General features: G+C 42.6%; 1 protein-coding gene across 1 annotated transcript; it reads left to right on the top strand.

Moving 5' to 3' along the window:
• The first annotated feature begins 881 nt into the window (after positions 1-881).
• On the top strand, positions 882-17,890 carry LOC126100503 (uncharacterized transmembrane protein DDB_G0289901-like). Its single transcript, XM_049911114.1, has 3 exons — positions 882-2,667; positions 14,041-14,178; positions 17,733-17,890. The coding sequence occupies exons 1-2, from the start codon at positions 1,019-1,021 to the stop codon at positions 14,141-14,143; spliced, it is 1,752 nt and encodes a 583-aa protein (XP_049767071.1). The 5' UTR covers positions 882-1,018; the 3' UTR covers positions 14,144-14,178; positions 17,733-17,890.
• The last annotated feature ends 1,760 nt before the right edge of the window (positions 17,891-19,650 follow it).

Raw genomic sequence — 19,650 nt, forward strand, 5'->3', positions numbered from 1 at the left:
CGGTAAGACGCTTGGAAACTGGAAAAAGTTTCTGGTCTGTAAGATTCATGTAGCATAGTTTACACTTCCTCATGGTGAAAATTTCCTTAACTATCTTCTACATTTATCAGAAGATAAGATGACTGGCTCCGCATAAATATGGCCTGTAGGATTCATGTAGCATAATTTACACTCCTTCATGGTGAAAATTTCCTTTACTTGCTTCGAAATTTATTATAAAATAAGTTGCAAAATACTGACTCTGCAGAAATATGAGGTTTTTAGAGAGCGAAATATTATACTTTCACAATGAATTTTCGTAAAATTTCAACTATAGCGAAACTGAACACACAATTTCAGTCATCTCCTATTTACTCACTGTCGAGGAGTCCACTACTCAGAAACGGCTGATGTTCATCTCATCTCCGTCGCAAACATTTCTTCTCGCATCAACCAACTTTCAGCAGCAATCTCTTTCTGTATTTACACACAAATTTTCCGTTGTAGTTGCTCCAGGCTACTTACGTGCTACTGATGATTCATCATTCATTACGCTTTAGGACATTGTAGCTGAAAAAAGAGTTAACAACTTGTTGCTGGACACAACCTGTCAAAATAATTGTACGTCAGTAGCAGGTTTGGAAAAGACGAGGGGGAAGGTGGTACATACACTTCCTGCGGCACTAACGACATTAGCTCGCAATATCAGAGTTTCATGAAGTAATACATTGCATGTACGTGACGTTTCCGGTGTATTAGAAAAAAAGGCAGTCACCTCGTCAAACTGTGTAACGAAACACTGCTGAAAAACTGGGAAGGAAATGTGAAGTTCCGGCTGGCTGCGAATTTCTATGACCCGACGTTTGTCAGCTGGCGTTCTCATTTCCCACAGAGCACCACAAATAAGCCCGCTACAGTACGAGTTAAGTGTATCTCGTGGAACGTGCTGGGGTCTTACACTAGCTGTGCTCGAATTGTCGATAAACGTGTAGGCACCTGTGCTCGAGTTGGGCAGGATCTCTCGACGTCTTGCTGTAGAATGTCAAGTTTGTTTATTCCTGTTGCATTTGTAATACTGTCAGGATGGATTCTTGACGTTTCTGACTCTCTCCCTGCGCATGTGCGGATGATAAGAGAGGCGCCAGGTGAACGACTTGAACCAGGTCTCAGTGAGATGCCAAGAGGAGAATTTCATCACGGATCAGCAGATGCCGCTCTCGCACTCTCGTCCCACACTAGACACCATCCAGAAGGAGAGCTGACCTCAGGCAGAGCTGCTGCAGGTCTTTCTTCTGGAAAATCTGGGCATATGGACGGACACCTTACTGGTGAACATCATTTGAGTGGTCATTTAGGACAAAGTCACCACAGAGGAGGTGAACTGGATGGAAGCGGCCAGGTATCTCTTCCTGGCCGTGGTGGCGTAGGCCTGAAAGAGATATCAGGTGAGATCGAAGGAAATTTGGGTCATGGAGCTATTGTTTCCGAAGGCAATGGCCTAGACAAAAAAGCCGTAGCATTAGAAGTGCTTCGTCGCATGTCAATGCAGAATACCAAAGGTGGAGGTACAGCCGCAATTCCATCTGGTGGACTTCATGCCCACGGCATTGATGGGTACAGTGCCCAAGGCGGCAGAGTAGAGGGCAACCCACATGGAGGCGCACATATTTCTGGAGGAGGGCTGCGTGGGGGTATTCATGGCAACTCTCAAGTACCCCAAGCTGATCCGTCATCCATTGGTCTCAGTGGAAGTGGACATAGTATTTCGAGCACTCACTATGGTGCCCCAGGGGGCAGCGCAGCTGGACTGGAACACATGAGTGGAGGACAAGTCCATCACCCAGCAGCTGTAACAGGAGGCCACAGAGAAAGCCCCACAGGCCCTGCTGCCGGAGGATTAGGTGTTGCTTCTGGGGGGCAACAAGAAATAGTAGGCGAACTTTTGGAAATGTGGGCGAAAATTGGAGGTCCTGAAATGCTTGGTAAGATAGCAGCAATGAGTCAGAACATGCATGGAGTTGGTGCTGGTGCACTTCCTACATTCTCTTCTCATCCTCCACCACCAGGAGCGCCGACAGTTGGAGGTTCTGGCACCATGGGAGGAAATACCCAATCTTTCACGCGTGGTGAAGTTTCTCGAGGAGATGCGCGACATATAACAAGCGCAGGTAGTGGAGCAATAACGTACAGTGGAGCTAGCAGTAACGCTTCTCAGCCAACGGAGATAGTCTACGTTATGATGATGCCAGGGTCTGGTGATATGCCCAAAGGCCCTCCCCTGACAGGTTCAGCGTCCGCCTCAGGTGGCAAAAACACAGTGATGGGACAACTTCCATTCGCCTACGGCAGTGGTGCTTACGCAACATATAATACTGCAGGAACTTACAAATTGGCACAAGGTGCTGTAACACCTGGAGCAATCAGTTACACGGCGATACCTGTGGGCTATGTCGCTACGAGCGGGTATTCCGTGCAAAGCAGACCGATGTACTATAGTGGAACAGCTAGACCTAGAGGCAGCACATACACTGCATGGCCAATGACATATGGAGTGACAGGATCTAAACCGTACTCGATGCTTTCCTACACCGCCGTCCCTGTTGGCCAAGTGGTGACTGCCAGGGCTCAGCAAGGTGTGAGACCCGCAGCAACTGCCCAAGCAGCCTATTATACGGTACAAGGAGGCAGGTAAGGTAATGCTGTAGCTATTCTGGAAAAATAATGAACTGAAATGTGTAGCTCTCTCTGCCTTGTGATGACTGGGTGTTGTGTGATGTCCTTGGGTTAGTTAGGTTTAAGTGGTTCTACGTTTTAGGGGACTGATGACCATAGATGTTAAGTCCCATAGTGCTCAGAGCCATTTGAACAATTTTTTTGAAATGTGTAGCAATCAATCTCTCACTGCTTAGTACAGCCTCTGAACAAGACATAGAAATTAAGGGTGTTTTAGGAGTCCAATTAATATGGCATGTACTCTTAAATAAGTTATTTGTTATGTTGGCATCTGTCTTCGTCTACTTTCAACACCCACTGTTTCTATTCAGTCCGGAGCTTATGCAAGTCTTTATAAACCTTTTCCCTCTTGATTCATAGCATATTATGATGAACATTCGCTTGCCACTTCTCATTTAATGTCTTCATGTTTTCATTTCCTGGTCTGATGACCTGCTATTCCCTGCTGGTATATTTCTGTAAATGTGAGTGGAATATTTCTGTTACTCTTCGTTTCACTGTGTATGTTCCCCTCATAATTTGTATTGGAAAAAACACACATCATTTTACGTTTATTCTTAAAATGTTCTCCACTTCACGCTATTTGCCTCAGAAATTCATTCCTGCGGTCTCTCGTCTTCTGGCTCTCTCTTCCGTTAGAACTTGTTCCATGCAGCGAAATAGCTGGAGCTTTGGTTTGGTAAAATGCACCGATAGCAGAAACAGCAACAAAAGTTGCAACGCATCATGCACTATTATTCTGTATTACTTCTTCAGTACTACTTGTCCATCTTAGTATATATGAAAAGAACTTGCATACATAACCAATTGTTTTGCGCACAAAGTTTGAGTGTCTCAGTTAGAAGCTTTCAGAGGGAATACAATACGTTTTAACATGTAGAATCTAGATGACGGTCGGAACATAAACGAAAAGCATATTCACTGCTATAGTACCGCTTTCTCTTCCTTTTCACCTTTCTACATACCGATCTACACAACAAAAGATCATGGGATTTCATATTTCGGAACCGATGGTATGAGAAACTAAACAGAACAATTCCTAACAATGATTGTTTAAGGATTTATTCGACGGATTCCTAAATGAATCTAGAATTAAACTTGTTTTATGTCCTATAAAATGCGATAAAAGCGTGTTTTTTGTCTGTTTTGAGCTATAAACAAATTTTTTTAGTTTGGCTAATTTATCTTTTTTCTGAGAAGAAGAGGATGTGTACGAACAATGTACAGTGATATTCTTCTGACGAATCTGATATTAAATACTGATGATTTTTCCACGAAGTTCCGGTAAGAAAATTCAGTTTGTGCACTGAGGAAACTGGTGCAGCTTTCTTTGCGGAACTGAATTTGTTGTAATGAATCACTGTTATCAATGTGAAGTTCGACGATTCATAATTTTACTTCCCATGGTCTTCCTAACTCATCGCAGAAGAATATACATTGCGGCATATCACTGTCGATTTATTACCACAGTAAATCACTTCGTTAATGCCCCATGCCTCATTAAGTCCATGCCAACAGGTAAGAACTGTGTTAGGGCCGTTTGACGCGCGTTAAGTCTCTATTCACAACTGATTACTGCGTGTACCGAATGATTGTCAACATTTTAAGTAAAGGTGGAAAATCCTGTTATCGTATACAACGTTCTGACACCTAACATGGTGAGATAGGTGATGTCTGGTTTCGCTTCACGAAAGATAAGCAGTTCTGGCATTGCTGTTTTTGTAGGAGATAAGGCGTAAAAAAATCGAGACACATGCCGATCTAGAAAAGCGTTCGACATCTTAAATTGGTGAACGATGTTAGGAATTCTCAGAAAAATGGGTCAAACTAACACTCTTGGCAAACTGAAACTGTCTGCTGGACTAGGACTCGAACGTACGATCTACCCACTCGCGGGCAAGTGTCTTCTTCCCTATGTTCCAAACTGCACTCGAGTTAACCCGCAAAACTTGCCCGCGAAAATCAAAGATATCAGGTTCGAGTCCGGGTCCGACACACAGTTTTAATCTGCCAGATACTTTACAAACAGCATACACTCCGCTGGCGAATGGACAATTCATTCTGGATACAATCCCCTTGGATAAGGCTAAGCCATTTTTCAGCAACAACCTCTCTCGCAAGAGTACTAGTCCCAGAAACTGTGCAGGAGAACTTCTGTCAAGTCCGGCACAGACTTTTAATACGGCAGTAAGTTTCAAATACGAGCACGTTCGGGTAAATAGTGAAAAATTTGTTCAGTGTAATCTGTATCTCACATGGATAACAAACAATACACATAATGATCAAGAGTGAGATAATTGAATGAAGGAAGAAATTAGAGTTGCACAGACTAAAAAGGACGTAAGGTAGAATCTTTCTCCACTACATCTACACCTACATACACCCTCCACAAACCAATCATATGGTGCACGTCGGGAGCAGGAGCGTGTACCTTATACCACTACTAGTAATTTTCCTCCCTGTTCCACTCGAAAATATGGCGGGGGCTAAACGACTGTCTCTGTGCCCCTGTATGAGCCCGCATTTCTCTTCTCTTCTCTATCTTTACGCGAAATGTACGATGGCGGCAGAAGAATCGTTCTGCAGTCAGCTTGAAATTGCGATTCTGTAATTTTTCTCAATAGCATTCCACAAAGATAATGTCGTCTTCCCTGTGTGAATTCCCAGTTTAGCTCACGAAGCATATCTGTATTACTTGCGTGGTGATGGGACGTTCCGGTAACGAATCTACCACCAAGTGTGGGAATTGCTTCGACATCTTCCTTTAATCTAATCCGGTTGTAATCTTACACAATTTAGCAGTACTCGGAAAGGGTAGCACCAATTTCCTACACCCTGTCTCCTTTATAGATGAGCTACAGCCTCCTAAAATTCTCCCAATAAACGAAAGTCTACCATTCACCTAAGTTGCCTGCTCGGTTAGCCGTGCGGACTAACGCACGGCTTTCCGAATTGGGAAGGAGCGCCTGGTCCCAGGCACGAATCCACCCGGCGGACTTGTGTCGAGGTCCGGTGAGCCGGCCACTCTGTGGATGTCTTTTAGGCGGTTTTCCATCTGCCTCGGTGAATGCGTGCTGGTTCCTCTTATTCTGCCTTAGCTGCACTATGTCGGCGATAGCTGTTCAAACAAGTTCTCCACGTACGCGTACATCACCATTACTCTACCATGCAAACATAGGGGCTATCCTCGTCTGGTGCGAGACGTTACCTGTAAAGGGGGGGGGGGGGGCTCCTCCGGGGGCCGAACCGCACAATAACCCTGAAAGAGTGGTTCGGTGTGGAGCGGCGGAGGGGTGAAGTGGACTGCGTTAGTCGTCGTGGGGTTGTGGACCACTGCGGCTGCGGCGAGGACGGAGCCTTTCCGTCGTTTCTAGGCCCCAGGTTAACATAAATACAATACACCTACCTTACTACCATCCTTACGTGCTAGTTCCATCTATCTCATATCTCTTTGCAGCGTTGCACCTAAATATTTTGATGCGTGATACTTACTCGAATATAAGAAAACGTGGAAGGGAGGACCCACCAATATAAGTTTATTTAACAATATATATACTGTGTTTTACTGATGATCGAAGCATATAAACGTAAAATTTTCTTTAACGAAATGAACAGATTTGCAAAATTATAAATTGCAAAAAAAATCTGAAGTGCTGTATTGCAGAGCAGCAAAAAATATGACAATGATTACAAGACGGCTGGACCTGCAGCTCTCCAGTTATCGGTTGAAACAGCGGTGTTTGCTACTGCGCTTGGCACAGTTTGTCTTATTAAATGCCCTTCTGCTGAAAAACATGAAAACTATGTAAGCACCATTGATGACAAGAGTTACTCAAAACCGATGACTTTACTTTTAATTTGAAAGCTGTATGTCGAAAGGTTCTAGGTTAAGATGCGCATCTGTGCTTAAAGGTTAGACAGGTTAGCAAACAATATGGCAATGATAAGGCTTAGTTCAAAGCAACCAACCTTTTAATTTCAATCTGCAACCAAGGTGCGACTGGATCCCAACTCGTCCCTTCTGATAATTTTTTTTTTTTATTGAGGCCTTGGTGATAGTTGGCTGATAATATTTTGAAACTTAAACTGACTGTCAGTTAGTAAGAGCGCTCTGAAGGAATATCTTAAAACATACCTTGTGAACACTTATTACAAGAGAACTCGGCGGAACCACAAGATCCAGCTAAAATACACCAGTAATGACCGGATCATTCAAACACAGAAACTAACAGCTTAGTACAACAGGTTGTTCAGATTATAACTAATGACTGAGAAATGCAGTTACAATCAAAGATCTGAACCGGTTAACAGCTAAATCCAACCACAAGGTCCCTCTTTCGTTCAACGGAAACCTCTGCGTTAGTACAATTGCTCCAGCTGTATTTACCACCAGGAGCTGATTCATTAGAACATTAATGATCGGGTATAAACCATAGAGGAAAGGCAATATAATAGCGGGACAAATTTTCAAACGACAACTAGTGTACTAGCACAATTCTGCTGCCTATATTTACGACCAAAGAGGCGACCAAGTAAAACTCTGAGGGTCGGAAACAAACCAGAAAATAATGAGAGCAGGTAGACAATGACAAAAATCACCACAAGGATTACAGAATGGTACTCCCCTTTATCGGCAAGCAGTTCCATGGATATACTGTGCGTCGCAGCGGTTACTGAGTGGTGCCGACGAAAGCCAGACAGAGTAGCGCAGCCAGGCCACGAGTGGTCTTTCGACAAGAATGTTTCCAACCAACCGACGGGATGTGGGCCCGCTGCTTGTAGTCGACGCTGACCCCGGTGAAGTACTCGGGTATCTTCGCTCCACACAGGTCCTCCTTGCGCAGCTCGTGGCTTCGGCCGCTCGGACCTCGTGACCACCTCTTGTCGCGACGCTACCGCCAACCCCCAAATTTCGTGCCTCCCTCTCGGGCCAGCGAACCCCGTATAGATACCGGCAAGCAAAGACCTTCTAAGGACGCAACCAACAGATACCAACTCTTCCTCATAGATATGGGCAATGGTGCCGCAAGAGGGATAGTCAATACTACACCTGAGCCAGTGGTGCCAAATAGAACAGTCTACTGATTTGCCTTATTTTACACACTGCTGTTTTCGGACATTATGACATTGTATTTCCTACTCAAGTCCATTAACTGACATTGTTATAAATTTAGAGCAAGCTGCTATTCACCAAACCACTAGAAATTCTGGTTGGTTGGTTGGTTTGGGGAAGGAGACCAGACAGCGTGGTCATCGGTCTCATCGGATTAGGGAAGGATTGGGAAGGAAGTCGGCCGTGCCCTTTCAGAGGAACCATCCCGGCATTTGCCTGGAGTGATTTAGGGAAATCACGGTAAACCTAAATCAGGATGGCCGGACGCGGGATTGAACCGTCGTCCTCCCGAATGCGAGAGAAATTCTGTCTGAGTCAATTTGTATCTCCTTACAATCACTCAACGACGACACTTTCTGTATACTACAACACCGTCAGCAAAGAGCCGTAGATTGTTGCTCAGCCTCTCCGGTTGATTACAGCGCCATCTGCCATGAATTTGAGACACTGGTTGAGTAAACAGTGAGTATTTTTTTTTTTTTTTTTTTTGGCGTAGGGTCCAGTATGCAATAAAAGTGCGGCGTTCCAATTTTGAAATACAAAGACAGCCCTGTTCAAGCAGGAGGGGTGGTTTCGAAATGGCCAGTTGTAGCACAGAAAGATGTCCCCTTTACTAATATTTACTTTTCGCCCGCAACATCTTTTTAGAAGTATCATATTCGACATATTAGTCGTCTGAAAATGAAAACACTGTATATATAATATGCGAATCTGTACTTGTTTATGATGGCTATTACTTTAATAGTTGCGTAATAACAATCATTCTTAGAGACAAATGAAATACAGCTCAATAACACTACGACCCTGAGTGAAGCCCCGCGCTGTCGTAGCTCTGCAATCAAAACAACTTTGTTTGTAGGAGTATGGAATAGGGCTTTGGCTAAATAACAACGGTAGATGAAACAACGTCATATTCTAAAGTCTATTCCATGATGGCTGGTTCCATGTGTTTCTGGTAATTACTGTGGGGCCCTTCATGTAAATCACAACTGGTCTCGTTGTTTGTGGTCGATTACAAAACTTACACACCATTCACAACGGGTAATATTTTTTAATTCTTGTACTCTTTTCTGTTCATTCCCCTATATTTTAATAGTACATATTGAGAGAAGGATTGTGTCAGCACTCGGGGCGGGGGGAGGTCAAGAGCAGGGTGAAGTAGTATAGGAATGTTAGGAGTTACAGGAATGAAGTGAACAGACTTTTACCCAAGATTTTATTCCATCAGCTTATACCTTTAAAAGTTTTTAAGCACATGGTGAATTAATAACCACGCTGGAAGATAACACAACCCATAACCATCATCCATACCATCACCAAACATAAAAGCAGCTTAGGACAGGAGCTCTGTCTGACGTTGTATGATAAAAGGCCAGAATTGCACCACCCAGCTGACGTTCCAGCCGGTTTAATACCAGCCACCTGGAGATGCCGTAAATGTCCGTGTGTATATAAGCACGTATTTAAAGCGTTACGGGTACCCATAAATGTCAATGGGCCATTCAGATTAATGGCCGATGCTTCATGTATAATGAGGTCTCGTTCGAAAGGCTGTTATTTTCGTCGGAAATTTCCTTCAGCACGGGCAGGTATACTTCTGTATGAAATCGTCGCCACAGCATCGCAGCGTAAAAGTTCACGTAAACCGGGCCAAGGAATACATTAACGAAAGCAGTGTGTCTGGTTACATGAAGATTTGTTGACGGCGAAAAAATGTACCAGTACACAAATTTTGGCGTTTGCTAACACGATTACTGTAGAAGCACCTGAATTTATGAAAGACAGACATTCCGAATGAACTCATTGCATTTCATATCATAGCACATTTGACACTAAGTAAAATATTCTTGTAACATGTTGTTGTTGTCGTCTTCAGTCCAGAGATTGGTTTGATGCAGCTCTCCGTGCTACTCTATCCTGTGCAAGCTTCTTTATCTCCCAGTACCTATTGCAACCTACATCCTTCTGAATCTGTTTAGTGTATTTATCTCTTGGTCTCCCTCTATGGTTTTTACCCTCCACGCTGCCCTCCAATACTAAATTGGTGATCCCTTGATGGCTCAGAATATGCCCTACCAACCGATTCCTTCTTCTAGTCAAATTGTGCCACAAATTCGTTTTCTCTCCAATTCTATTCAACACCTCCCCATTAGTTACGTGATCTACCCATCTAATCTTCAGCATTCTTCTGTAGCACCACATTTCGAAAGCTTCTATTCTCTTCTTGTCTAAACTATTTATCGTCCACGTTTCACTTCCACACATGGCTACACTCCATACAAATACTTTCAGAAACGACTTCCTGACACTTAAATCTATACTGGAAGTTAACAAATACCTCTTCTTCAGAAATGCTTTCCTTGCCGTAGCCAGTCTACATTTTATATTCTCTCTACTTCGACCATCATCAGTTATTTTGCTCCCCAAACAGCAAAACTCATTTACAACTTTAAGCGTCTCATTTCCTAATCTAATTCCTGCAGCATCACCCGATTTAATTCGACTGCATTCCATTATTCTCGTTTTGCTTTTGTTGATGTTCATAATATCTCCCGACAGCCCTTCAAGCAGTCGCTTCCTGATTTAAATATTAAAAAATGAGCAATAGGTGAAAGAGCGTAATGGTATAGAACGTACCTTTTCAACAAATGTTTATTTGGAAGCCGTTTATAGTTAACTGTCCACAGCTTATTTGTTTTGATATTATCAAGGGAAAGCGCTCAGACTCGAACAACCGAATCGGCTCATATTTGGCAGGTCGCTGCTGACCAGTCAACGACCCATTCCATTCCGCATAAAAGCAGCCGACACAATTATGGAGCCACAACTATGTTAAACGGTGGCTAGTTGACATGGGCCCATGGCTTATAAGGGATTCCGCCACAGTCGAACCCTACCATCAACTCTTACTAACTCAGTCGGGTCTCATCTGACCAGGTCACGGTTTTCCAATCGTCTAGGGTCCAACCGATATGATCACGATCCCAGGAGAGGCGCTGCAGGCGATGTCTTTCCGCTACCAAAGGCACTCGCGTCGGTCGTCTGTTGTGGATTGGCAAGAGAGCCAACCCGGTTTTGAGAGGAAGCCGAAAGGCACGCGTTTTAGCTCACGCAGGCTGACGTGAGGTCAGGAACAGGACAAGGAAATTAGACTAGCAAAAAAGGACGTAGCTGTGGAATACTTAACTTTAATCCATAAATGGTGAACATCGCTCTTGACGGTACATGTTTTACAGCATCAATAGTAACTGGTAATGGCGCCTTGCTACGTCGTAGCAAATGACGTAGCTGAAGGCTATGCTAACTATCGTCTCGGCAAGTGAGAGCGTATTTTGTCAGTGAACCATCGCTAGCAAAGTCGGCTGTACAACTGGGGCGAGTGCTAGGAAGTCTGTCTAGACCTGCCGTGTGGCGGCGCTCGGTCTGCAATCACTGATAGTGGCGACACGCGGGTCCGACGTATACTAACGGACCGCGGCCGATTTAAAGGCTACCACCTAGCAAGTGTGGTGTCTGGCGGTGACACCACATCGTCTGCTGCCACAGCCCATTAACGCCAAATTTCGACGCATTGCTCAAACGGACAAGTTCTTCGTACGTGCCACATTGATTTATGCGGTTGTTTCACGCTGTGTTCTTTGTCTGTTAGGACCGAAAACTCTGTGCAAAAGCCGCTTCTCTCAGTCGTTAAGTGAAGGCTGTCGGCACTGCGTTGTCCGTGGTGAGAGAAATGGCTCAAATGGCTCTGAGCACTACGGGACTTCTGAAGTCATCAGTGCCCTAGAACTTAGAACTACTTAAACGTAACTGACCTAAGGACATCACACACATCCATGCCCGAGGCAGAATTCGAACCTGCGACCGTAGCGGTCAGGCGGTTTCAGACTGAAGCGCCTAGAACCGCACGGCCACACCGGCCGGCTGTGGTGAGAAATAATACCTGCAATTTGGTATTCTAGGCATACTCTTGACGCTGTGGGCCTCAGAATATAGAAATTCCCTAAAGATTTCCTTAATGAAATGTCCCATGCGTCTAGTTCCAACTACCGTTCTGCATTCAGAGTCAATTAAGTCTCGTAGCGCGGCCATAAATCACATCGGAAACCTTTTCCCATGAGTCACTGAGTACAAATGACAGCTCCGCCAATGCACTACCATTTTATACCTTGTGTACAACAAACCACCACCGTCTGTATACATGCATATCGCTGTCCCATGACCTCAGTGTATTGAAATAAACGTTCGCGGCTCCTATATACAATGATGAAAACTGCTCAGCTTTCAGTTACCGATCCCGTAAATAACCAGATAAATGTGTGACTTTTTCCAGAAATGTAAACTTGTGGATGTAGCAGTACATAGATTTAAATGAGCTGACAATTCACAAAACTAGAAGTGGCTCAGAGATCAGCCAGTTTTTTTGACAGGAAAATTTAAAACGAGAAACGTGTGGTGCACACACTAAGTAATTGTTGCATGAACAGTTCACCCCCTTATTATTATCTGGTGCAACCGTATTCCTGTTTTGCTGTGCTATCTGTATTGGGTAAGGAATAAATATGGACCTAGGAAAAATTAATTTATTTTTGTAGTCCGTTTTAATAAAGTGTTAGCCGGCCGGAGTGGCCGTCCAGTTCTAGGCGCTACAGTCCGGAATCGAACGACCGCTACGGTCGCGGGTTCTAATCCTGCCTCGGGCATGGATGTGTGTGATGTCCTTAGGTTAGTTAGGTTTAATTAATTCTGAGTTCTAGGCGACTAATGACCTCAGAAGTTAAGTCGCATAGTGCTCAGAGCCATTTGAACCAACAATTTAATAAAGTGTTATGCCAAAAAGCCATTTTAACGTCAACAATTACTTTCTGCTTTTTAGTCCTGTGTGCGAAAATTTCTCATGAATTTTTAACATTTTGTTTATATCACAACGGAGACATGTTAAATTTCAGTTTTATTTCAGTGTCTTTTCACGTGACCTTTTCTGAAAAATTATAGTGTTATACCTACATACTAATAAAATATTTAGGTATAAATGTGACTCTCTTCATGTGCAGTATGGCGCTCTGTACATAACACAATTTTGTTTGTTTGATGAAGCAGGATTGACTATTTTGACTGTACCATCACATGTAATGGCATGATACGTATAATGCAACACGTTTATATTCAGGTCTGAAGATGGTCATTACCGACCGAAATTACTAACCTGATTGCAAATAAACATTGCCATCTAAAACTGGAAATATAATAAAGAAGATTCTTTCCTGGATCTCTGGAAACTCTATCACGACTATGTCACAGTTTGTAAATAACACTTCAGTGTAACTGATATGCTCATAAAAATCAAAATATGGGCAGGAAAACTTAATTTCATTCCATTTTTATAAGATTGTTATTTCACTACGAACACTATACCAGCAGCTTTTCCCTTGTATGCGTATGCCACATACTGCAAGTAATTCTTTCTTCTTTTGCTATTACCCCATTCTCTCTGCACATCTCTTTCTACCCCCTCTCTCTATATCCTGCTTCCTCTTCTTTTTATTCGCCTCCTCCTGCCGTTTCTCTCTGTCCACCCCTTCCTCCTCTTCCCTCAGTGCACCCCACTGTCTCCCTCCATCTCCTCATTCCGTCACTCTCTCTGCCTATCTCCTCCTGCCCCTCACCCTACTCCTTCTCCTAGCCCTTCTCTTGTCCACCACATCCTCCTCTTCCCTCTGTCCATCCCCCTGTCTCTGTCCGTCTTCTCATTCCTCCCCTCTCTCAGTACATCTCCTCTTTTCCCTTCTTTCCATCTATCTTCTCCTTCCTCCTGTATCTATCTCATCCTTCCCCCACTCTGTGCTCAGCTGTGCCTTTCCCCACATACAAACCCTATAAGCAAACCGGTACTACCTGCAAATACCGCAAGTCATGTTGTACAGCCTTGATGTCAGGCGTCACCAAACATTTTCAGCCGCATCCCCACTGAACATACCGACAAGAAAGAGAGAGAATGTTGCATTGTCATACCGTTCATAGCGTTGCTTAAAATTTCGAGTCTCGAGCTCACAGGCGAGGTAGTTTAATATCAACTGCGAAATTTTTACTGAGCAGAGAGACAAGAAAGCAATTTGCGTTTTAATAAACCTTCTACCTGTTTGGCGCTTAATGCTGGTTAGAATGCATCACATATAATTCCTCCTTGGTGTGCTGCGGGAATCTCTTTTATGTTGCAGGACTGTGGCGACTACGCAGCAGCGACCAGCAGGTGGTGTGACATATACAGCCCTCCCAGCCGTTGTGATGCCCGCCCAGACGTACAAAGTGGCCTCTGGATAACCCCCTCAACATATTAGCAGCAGGTGCAGTTAAGAGTAAGTAACTAATTTTTGTCAACAGTCTTTTGACTGGTCTGGTTCAGTCAGCCACGAATTCCTCTCTTGAGCCAACCATTTCAGTAGCTATTGCACCCTACCTTCTCAACTATTTGCTGAATGTACTCTAATTTCTGTCTTCCCCAACAGTTCTTGCTGTCTATGGCTCTCTCTAACACCATAGAAGTTATTCCTTCATGCCTTAACACATGTCCTATCATCCTGACACTTTTCGTATAGCTGTTTTTTCTATACGTTTTTTTCTTCGCCATCCCTGAGGAGAACATCATTCCTTAGCTTACCTCATCAGTTCACAAATTTTCTACATACTTGTGTAGCGTGACAGCTCGAACGGCCCTGTTCTTTCCTTTTCCGTTTTTCCCACAGCCCGTGCCGTAGAATGCTGTGCTATAGACGTACATTCTCACCAGTTTCTTCCTTCATATCAAGGCCTATATTAATACTAGTAGTCTTCTTTTGCCAAATCGCCCTTTTTGGCATAGTTAGTTCTTGCTTCGTCCAACGTATGTTATTTTCCTTCAAAAACTTTATACTAAGTTAATCGCTATTCTCATTTCTTGTACTGTTCATTACTTTCGCCTTTGCTCTTTTAACTATTATCACCTGCTCTACACTCAGGTTGGTCATTCTATCCAACAAGTCCTGTATTTTTCTGTGACTTTCAAAAGATAGCAACGTCAGTAGTGAATCTTATAACTGACATTCTTTCACCATACAGAGTAAATTTTCGGTCATAATACGGGTATCTTAAACCTGTTTCATGACTATTTTGTTATTACACGTAGTTTGTTAGCATGGTGGCCTAGAGAAGATGACTGAGTTTTGAGACTGTCTCAAAGGGCAAAGAGTACGTGAGGAGAAAGTTACAACGGAGAAGACACTCATCTCAAGATTTTCTTGCTGCACAGCACTCTTGCAGCTACGTGTCCTTTGGTGACAGGGGGTGCGCTTCGCATCTGGGCAAAGAGTTCTGTGATGTTAGCTAGAGCTGCTTCGAGAACCAAGTCAGCCTGAATCGTCATTATTTTGATTTCGCTCTTCCACTTAAACGTGACCTGCCGTCCATCAGATGCATTTCGCATGTTGGCCATGAAGGTAGCTTTGATATACCGTAGATGGAAGATTTGCGAAAACAATATGTTAACATTCTTCATGCATGACAGTACATCACTACTATTAGGACCGCGCTCACTACAGGTTATTTTCACTCCGGCTCTCCAGTGGTTTTCGTATGATGTTTCATTGCTAAAACTCGGCTCTGTTGTTAATTTTGCTTACTGGTCGACGCGTGAACTGCATTGGAATGTAGTGTAATTTAAATATTAGCAACAGAGTCGCAATATCTCTCTACTACACTTTAGTAACAGATCGGGTTGTACTTCCCTACTCCTATGAACTCGACGGAGACATACTGCCCACTACTGTTGTCGTTGAGAGTAAAATAATTAAGAATACTGGAGCCTGTTGTTGCTGTTAGAAAAACACTAGGAAGTGTCTCGTCTAGCCAAGAAGAGGTCAAATGTTTGTGCGTATTTAGTTTAAACAACTTTTGCACACGGCAGGCATTGGCATCTCTGGACTGCAGCCAGTTGCTTGACAAAGTTAATTGTTGCTTCCATGGAACAGTTGAATATTTTGACAGCGCTCTTAGTGTATCATTTAGCTTCCTTGTGAGGAACATATCACGTCAATTCTGTATGGGTTGGCTCCTAGCGAGTGCACTGTCTCTTAATAAGTGTTATTCGCGAAGCACTACAATGCCCATCTTGAGAAATAAGGGCAAGAGAAACTTACGGACCACCTTTTAACAAACAAAGGACACTCAGAAGAAAACAGCTGAGTGGAATTTGCCGGAAATGAGTATTATACTAGACGGCTGTGGATTGAAATTGGTCAGCTAGGTACAGCCAAACTATACTACGCCTGAAACCCTTTTCCCACTCTCATCCAGCCATGCTTCACGAAATAAGTTAGCCCTATCATGTAGTGTAGCAGTTTGGCATTGTTTCAGCATTATACGATCTATTTAACCAAACGAGGAACTGCTTCTCTTGAAAAAGTTTGTTCTGGAAGTAGCTCTTCTCCACCCCTTCATAGGTATCAAATTCTCCCACCTACTTTTCTTCAGAACCAGCCATTAATCAGTCGGGATCAAACAGCTGTCCAAAGGTAAGCCACTGGGACTACTCTGTGTAATGCATTAACTAATCCCAGAGATCTACTTCTTTACGTGCTTCAGCATCAAATAGACAAAAATAAAATAAAACTTCTTTGTACAAAAAGTAAACAAATAAAAACCCGATTAAACTCAGCAGCATTCTACAGAACTTCACACACCTGAATTAAAAAACTGTCCGATTCTCCGCGTATAAGTAAAACCAGTGGCTGTTTCCACCATTATTTCCTGAAACTTCGTATGACAGAATTTCAGTGAATAGAGAAGGATAATAACTTACATGCCCATGAATCCTCCTGACCTGTGTGCAAACAGGTAGGTTGCTAGTGAAACTGCTACTCTCGCATATCATCACAGGCTGTACGTAGAGAATTCTGGGAGTTAAGCATTTATTCCCACTGCACGTTAAGAATGGTGCATTGTCAGGAGAGACTACATGTTCCCGGTTTCTTGCAGAAACACCTGGTCTTTGGTATGGACAACAGGTGCATCACAGAGTGTGACTGAAATTATGCGGCATCTGGAAATGTATCTCAAAGTCTAACTACACGGGACAATAGAATTCTTGTGAACAAAACGTCTAAATGCCCAGCTTCGTCCTGAAATGCTTACGGTATGTGGACCTAATGCAGTATAGCGTACAGCCGTAGTAAAATGGTGACAATATCTCGGCCAAGGCAGCACAATCGTCCGCTATGCCGATCACGATGTCCAAATCCTGCACAATTCGAATCTCATCTTATCAGAAAACTGAAATAACCTTTAGGGTAAACAAATTTCCGAACGACGACTATCTTCACACAGTGGTTCTTGAATTACTCCGTGAGCAAGGACAGAATAACATTTCTCGAAGAACTGAACAATATGCAGAACGCCCCAAACATTGTTCTCTATGTTAGAATGTAGTTTCACGTATCTGTGTCACTCAGGTGTGTATTGCAGCACTCGATAAAAGCTATTTGGCCTGACATAGTAATGCATAACTTACTTTTTGAAATACCCTCATGTTTCCTTAACCTACAAATATGCGACGACGTTGTGTTCTTCCGCCCAGCGTGGTTTTCTTGGTGCAAGTAACAGTTGACTTCCTTACTTCGCGCTTGGGTACGGCGTTAAGTTCAGTGTCTAGCTTAGGAGGTGCAATGAATTTTTCTTTCTTTTCCCGGAAACCACAAACATCTTCGGATGAGTGTCCTCGAATAAGAATAAAATCGAGTATTGACGTAGTTACAATTATTTAAATGGTATTACATAATTTGTTGAGTTAGCTCACACGATTATTCATATTTTCTACCTGCCACAACATATTTCATTATTATCAGTTTCAATGAGAACTTTGCTGTCTTCTGTTTTACAGGACGTAGCAGCGACGCCACAAGAAGAAGTGAAGTTTTATTACATTATTCAACTGCTAGGCGAAGTACCTGAAAATCAATAACAAATTATCAAACAACTGTGTGATGTTTTTTTCTGCAGCGACGAAATAAAGCTCTTCGAACTACGACTGTTCCTCATTTCACGCCTGTAACTACACACACAACGCGTGTGTGCTACTGTCAACTTATGCTAGAGGTTCACAACAATATATTTACTATTGGAGTTTTATTGGAATTGGCCTTTCTCCAACTTACGAAGTAACGATTGATCTGGATGCGAGGTCCCTGGAGACGAACATTCGTTGGGTATTGTCGTATTGACATTGCGCGTTGTCCTTGCAGAGCGCCCTAGCCGTTTTCAAAAAATCGCATTAGGAGGCATTCAGCGAGTACGGAATTATGTTATAGGTGGGGTAGAGTGTCTCTGGAGAGCAGCAAAGTGATAATATCGAATACTGTGATGGAAAGTAAGAATTGGAATGAAATAAAAACATACATTTTAATTAAAGAATACAGGTGAAAGAAAAGCAATAACAAGTTGCGAAAGAAGTTGTCTTTGTCAAGTGTTTACCACTAAAAATCGCGCGTTCATGACAAGGGCCGGTAATTGTTCTAAACAGTGTTTAAAATTCAGTAACTTTCATCTCCAGTTATACAGGGTGACAGGAACCAGAGTAACAGTGGCAGTGTGATTGCGGACTGATGTTTGTCTAATAAACAGTTACTTATTATTAATTATGATATACAGCACATTTCATTATATTACCCTTTCAAATTCTACGGACGATGTAGCAATGTTATCAAACGATCGGAACTGGGGAGTGTAATTGTTGATATGCAGATAGTCACAGTTCTTAATATTCCCCGTTTCATCTCAAACCAAAACAATTTCTGGTAGACTTACGATAAAAATTCGAAGTGTAGCGCGACAGTACGTATGCAGTGTTACAACGTACTCAACTAGTTACTGGGACCCTATTGTTCAAATATAGTTCACCGCGAAATTAGGTACTGTTCACACATTGTTACAAGTGAAATAGGTCACAAAAACTATTATCTAGCATGTTAGGACCTAACCAGTGGATATGTAGTATGAGACAATACAGTGGCAACATTAAATACATAAAAACCACTAAATACCACACTACACTGATGGGTGAACTGCTATGAAACTGCCTGCAGATTAAAACCATGTACAGGAAAGTTTCAACAACCTGAAACTTACTATGATGTTTGGAAAGTTATGGAGTGATTCTGGCAGAAGAGAAACTACGTGGGCAGATCTTTGTACAGTTTGGGCAGCTCAGTCGATAACAACGGTGAACGTGCTTGCCGAGGTTTACAGTACCAACTACAATCTTGTACAAATTTTATTTGGCATGAAAATTTCACTAAAATCGCTTATAATTGCCTTATATGTGTTTTAGATTACAAAAAAGAAGGGTATTTACACTTACAAAATATAATAACCAATGTGGTTGAACATCTCCGATATTAATCATAGTGATATGAAAGAGGGTTGGGGTAGTTCTTTACACCCAGCTTTTGGAGGTACTGTAATCTAGTCTAATAATTTATATTTTAAAGTTCGGAAAAAGTATTTATTGTTTCTAAAGCGGTCTTCTAACAAATTCCATAAATATTTTAAAATTTTAATTACACTTAACTAAAAAATATAGCTGTTACTGGTATATGTGCCTTTTGACATGAATGCCATGTTTAATATTTTCACATCCAGTAATCTACAGTATTTAGACATCAGTATGTTGAGTTGTGAGTAAAAGTCACCAAAATTATGGATATTTGTATTTTAAAATTTTCTTTTTGTAGTCATAAAGTTGTCTTTCTGAACCCCACGCCGTCTCTTTGGTATTACACATTAATGAAAGTGAGTTTATT

The sequence above is a fragment of the Schistocerca cancellata genome, chromosome 9 (assembly GCF_023864275.1).
Source record: "Schistocerca cancellata isolate TAMUIC-IGC-003103 chromosome 9, iqSchCanc2.1, whole genome shotgun sequence".
Lineage (NCBI taxonomy): Eukaryota > Metazoa > Arthropoda > Insecta > Orthoptera > Acrididae > Schistocerca > Schistocerca cancellata.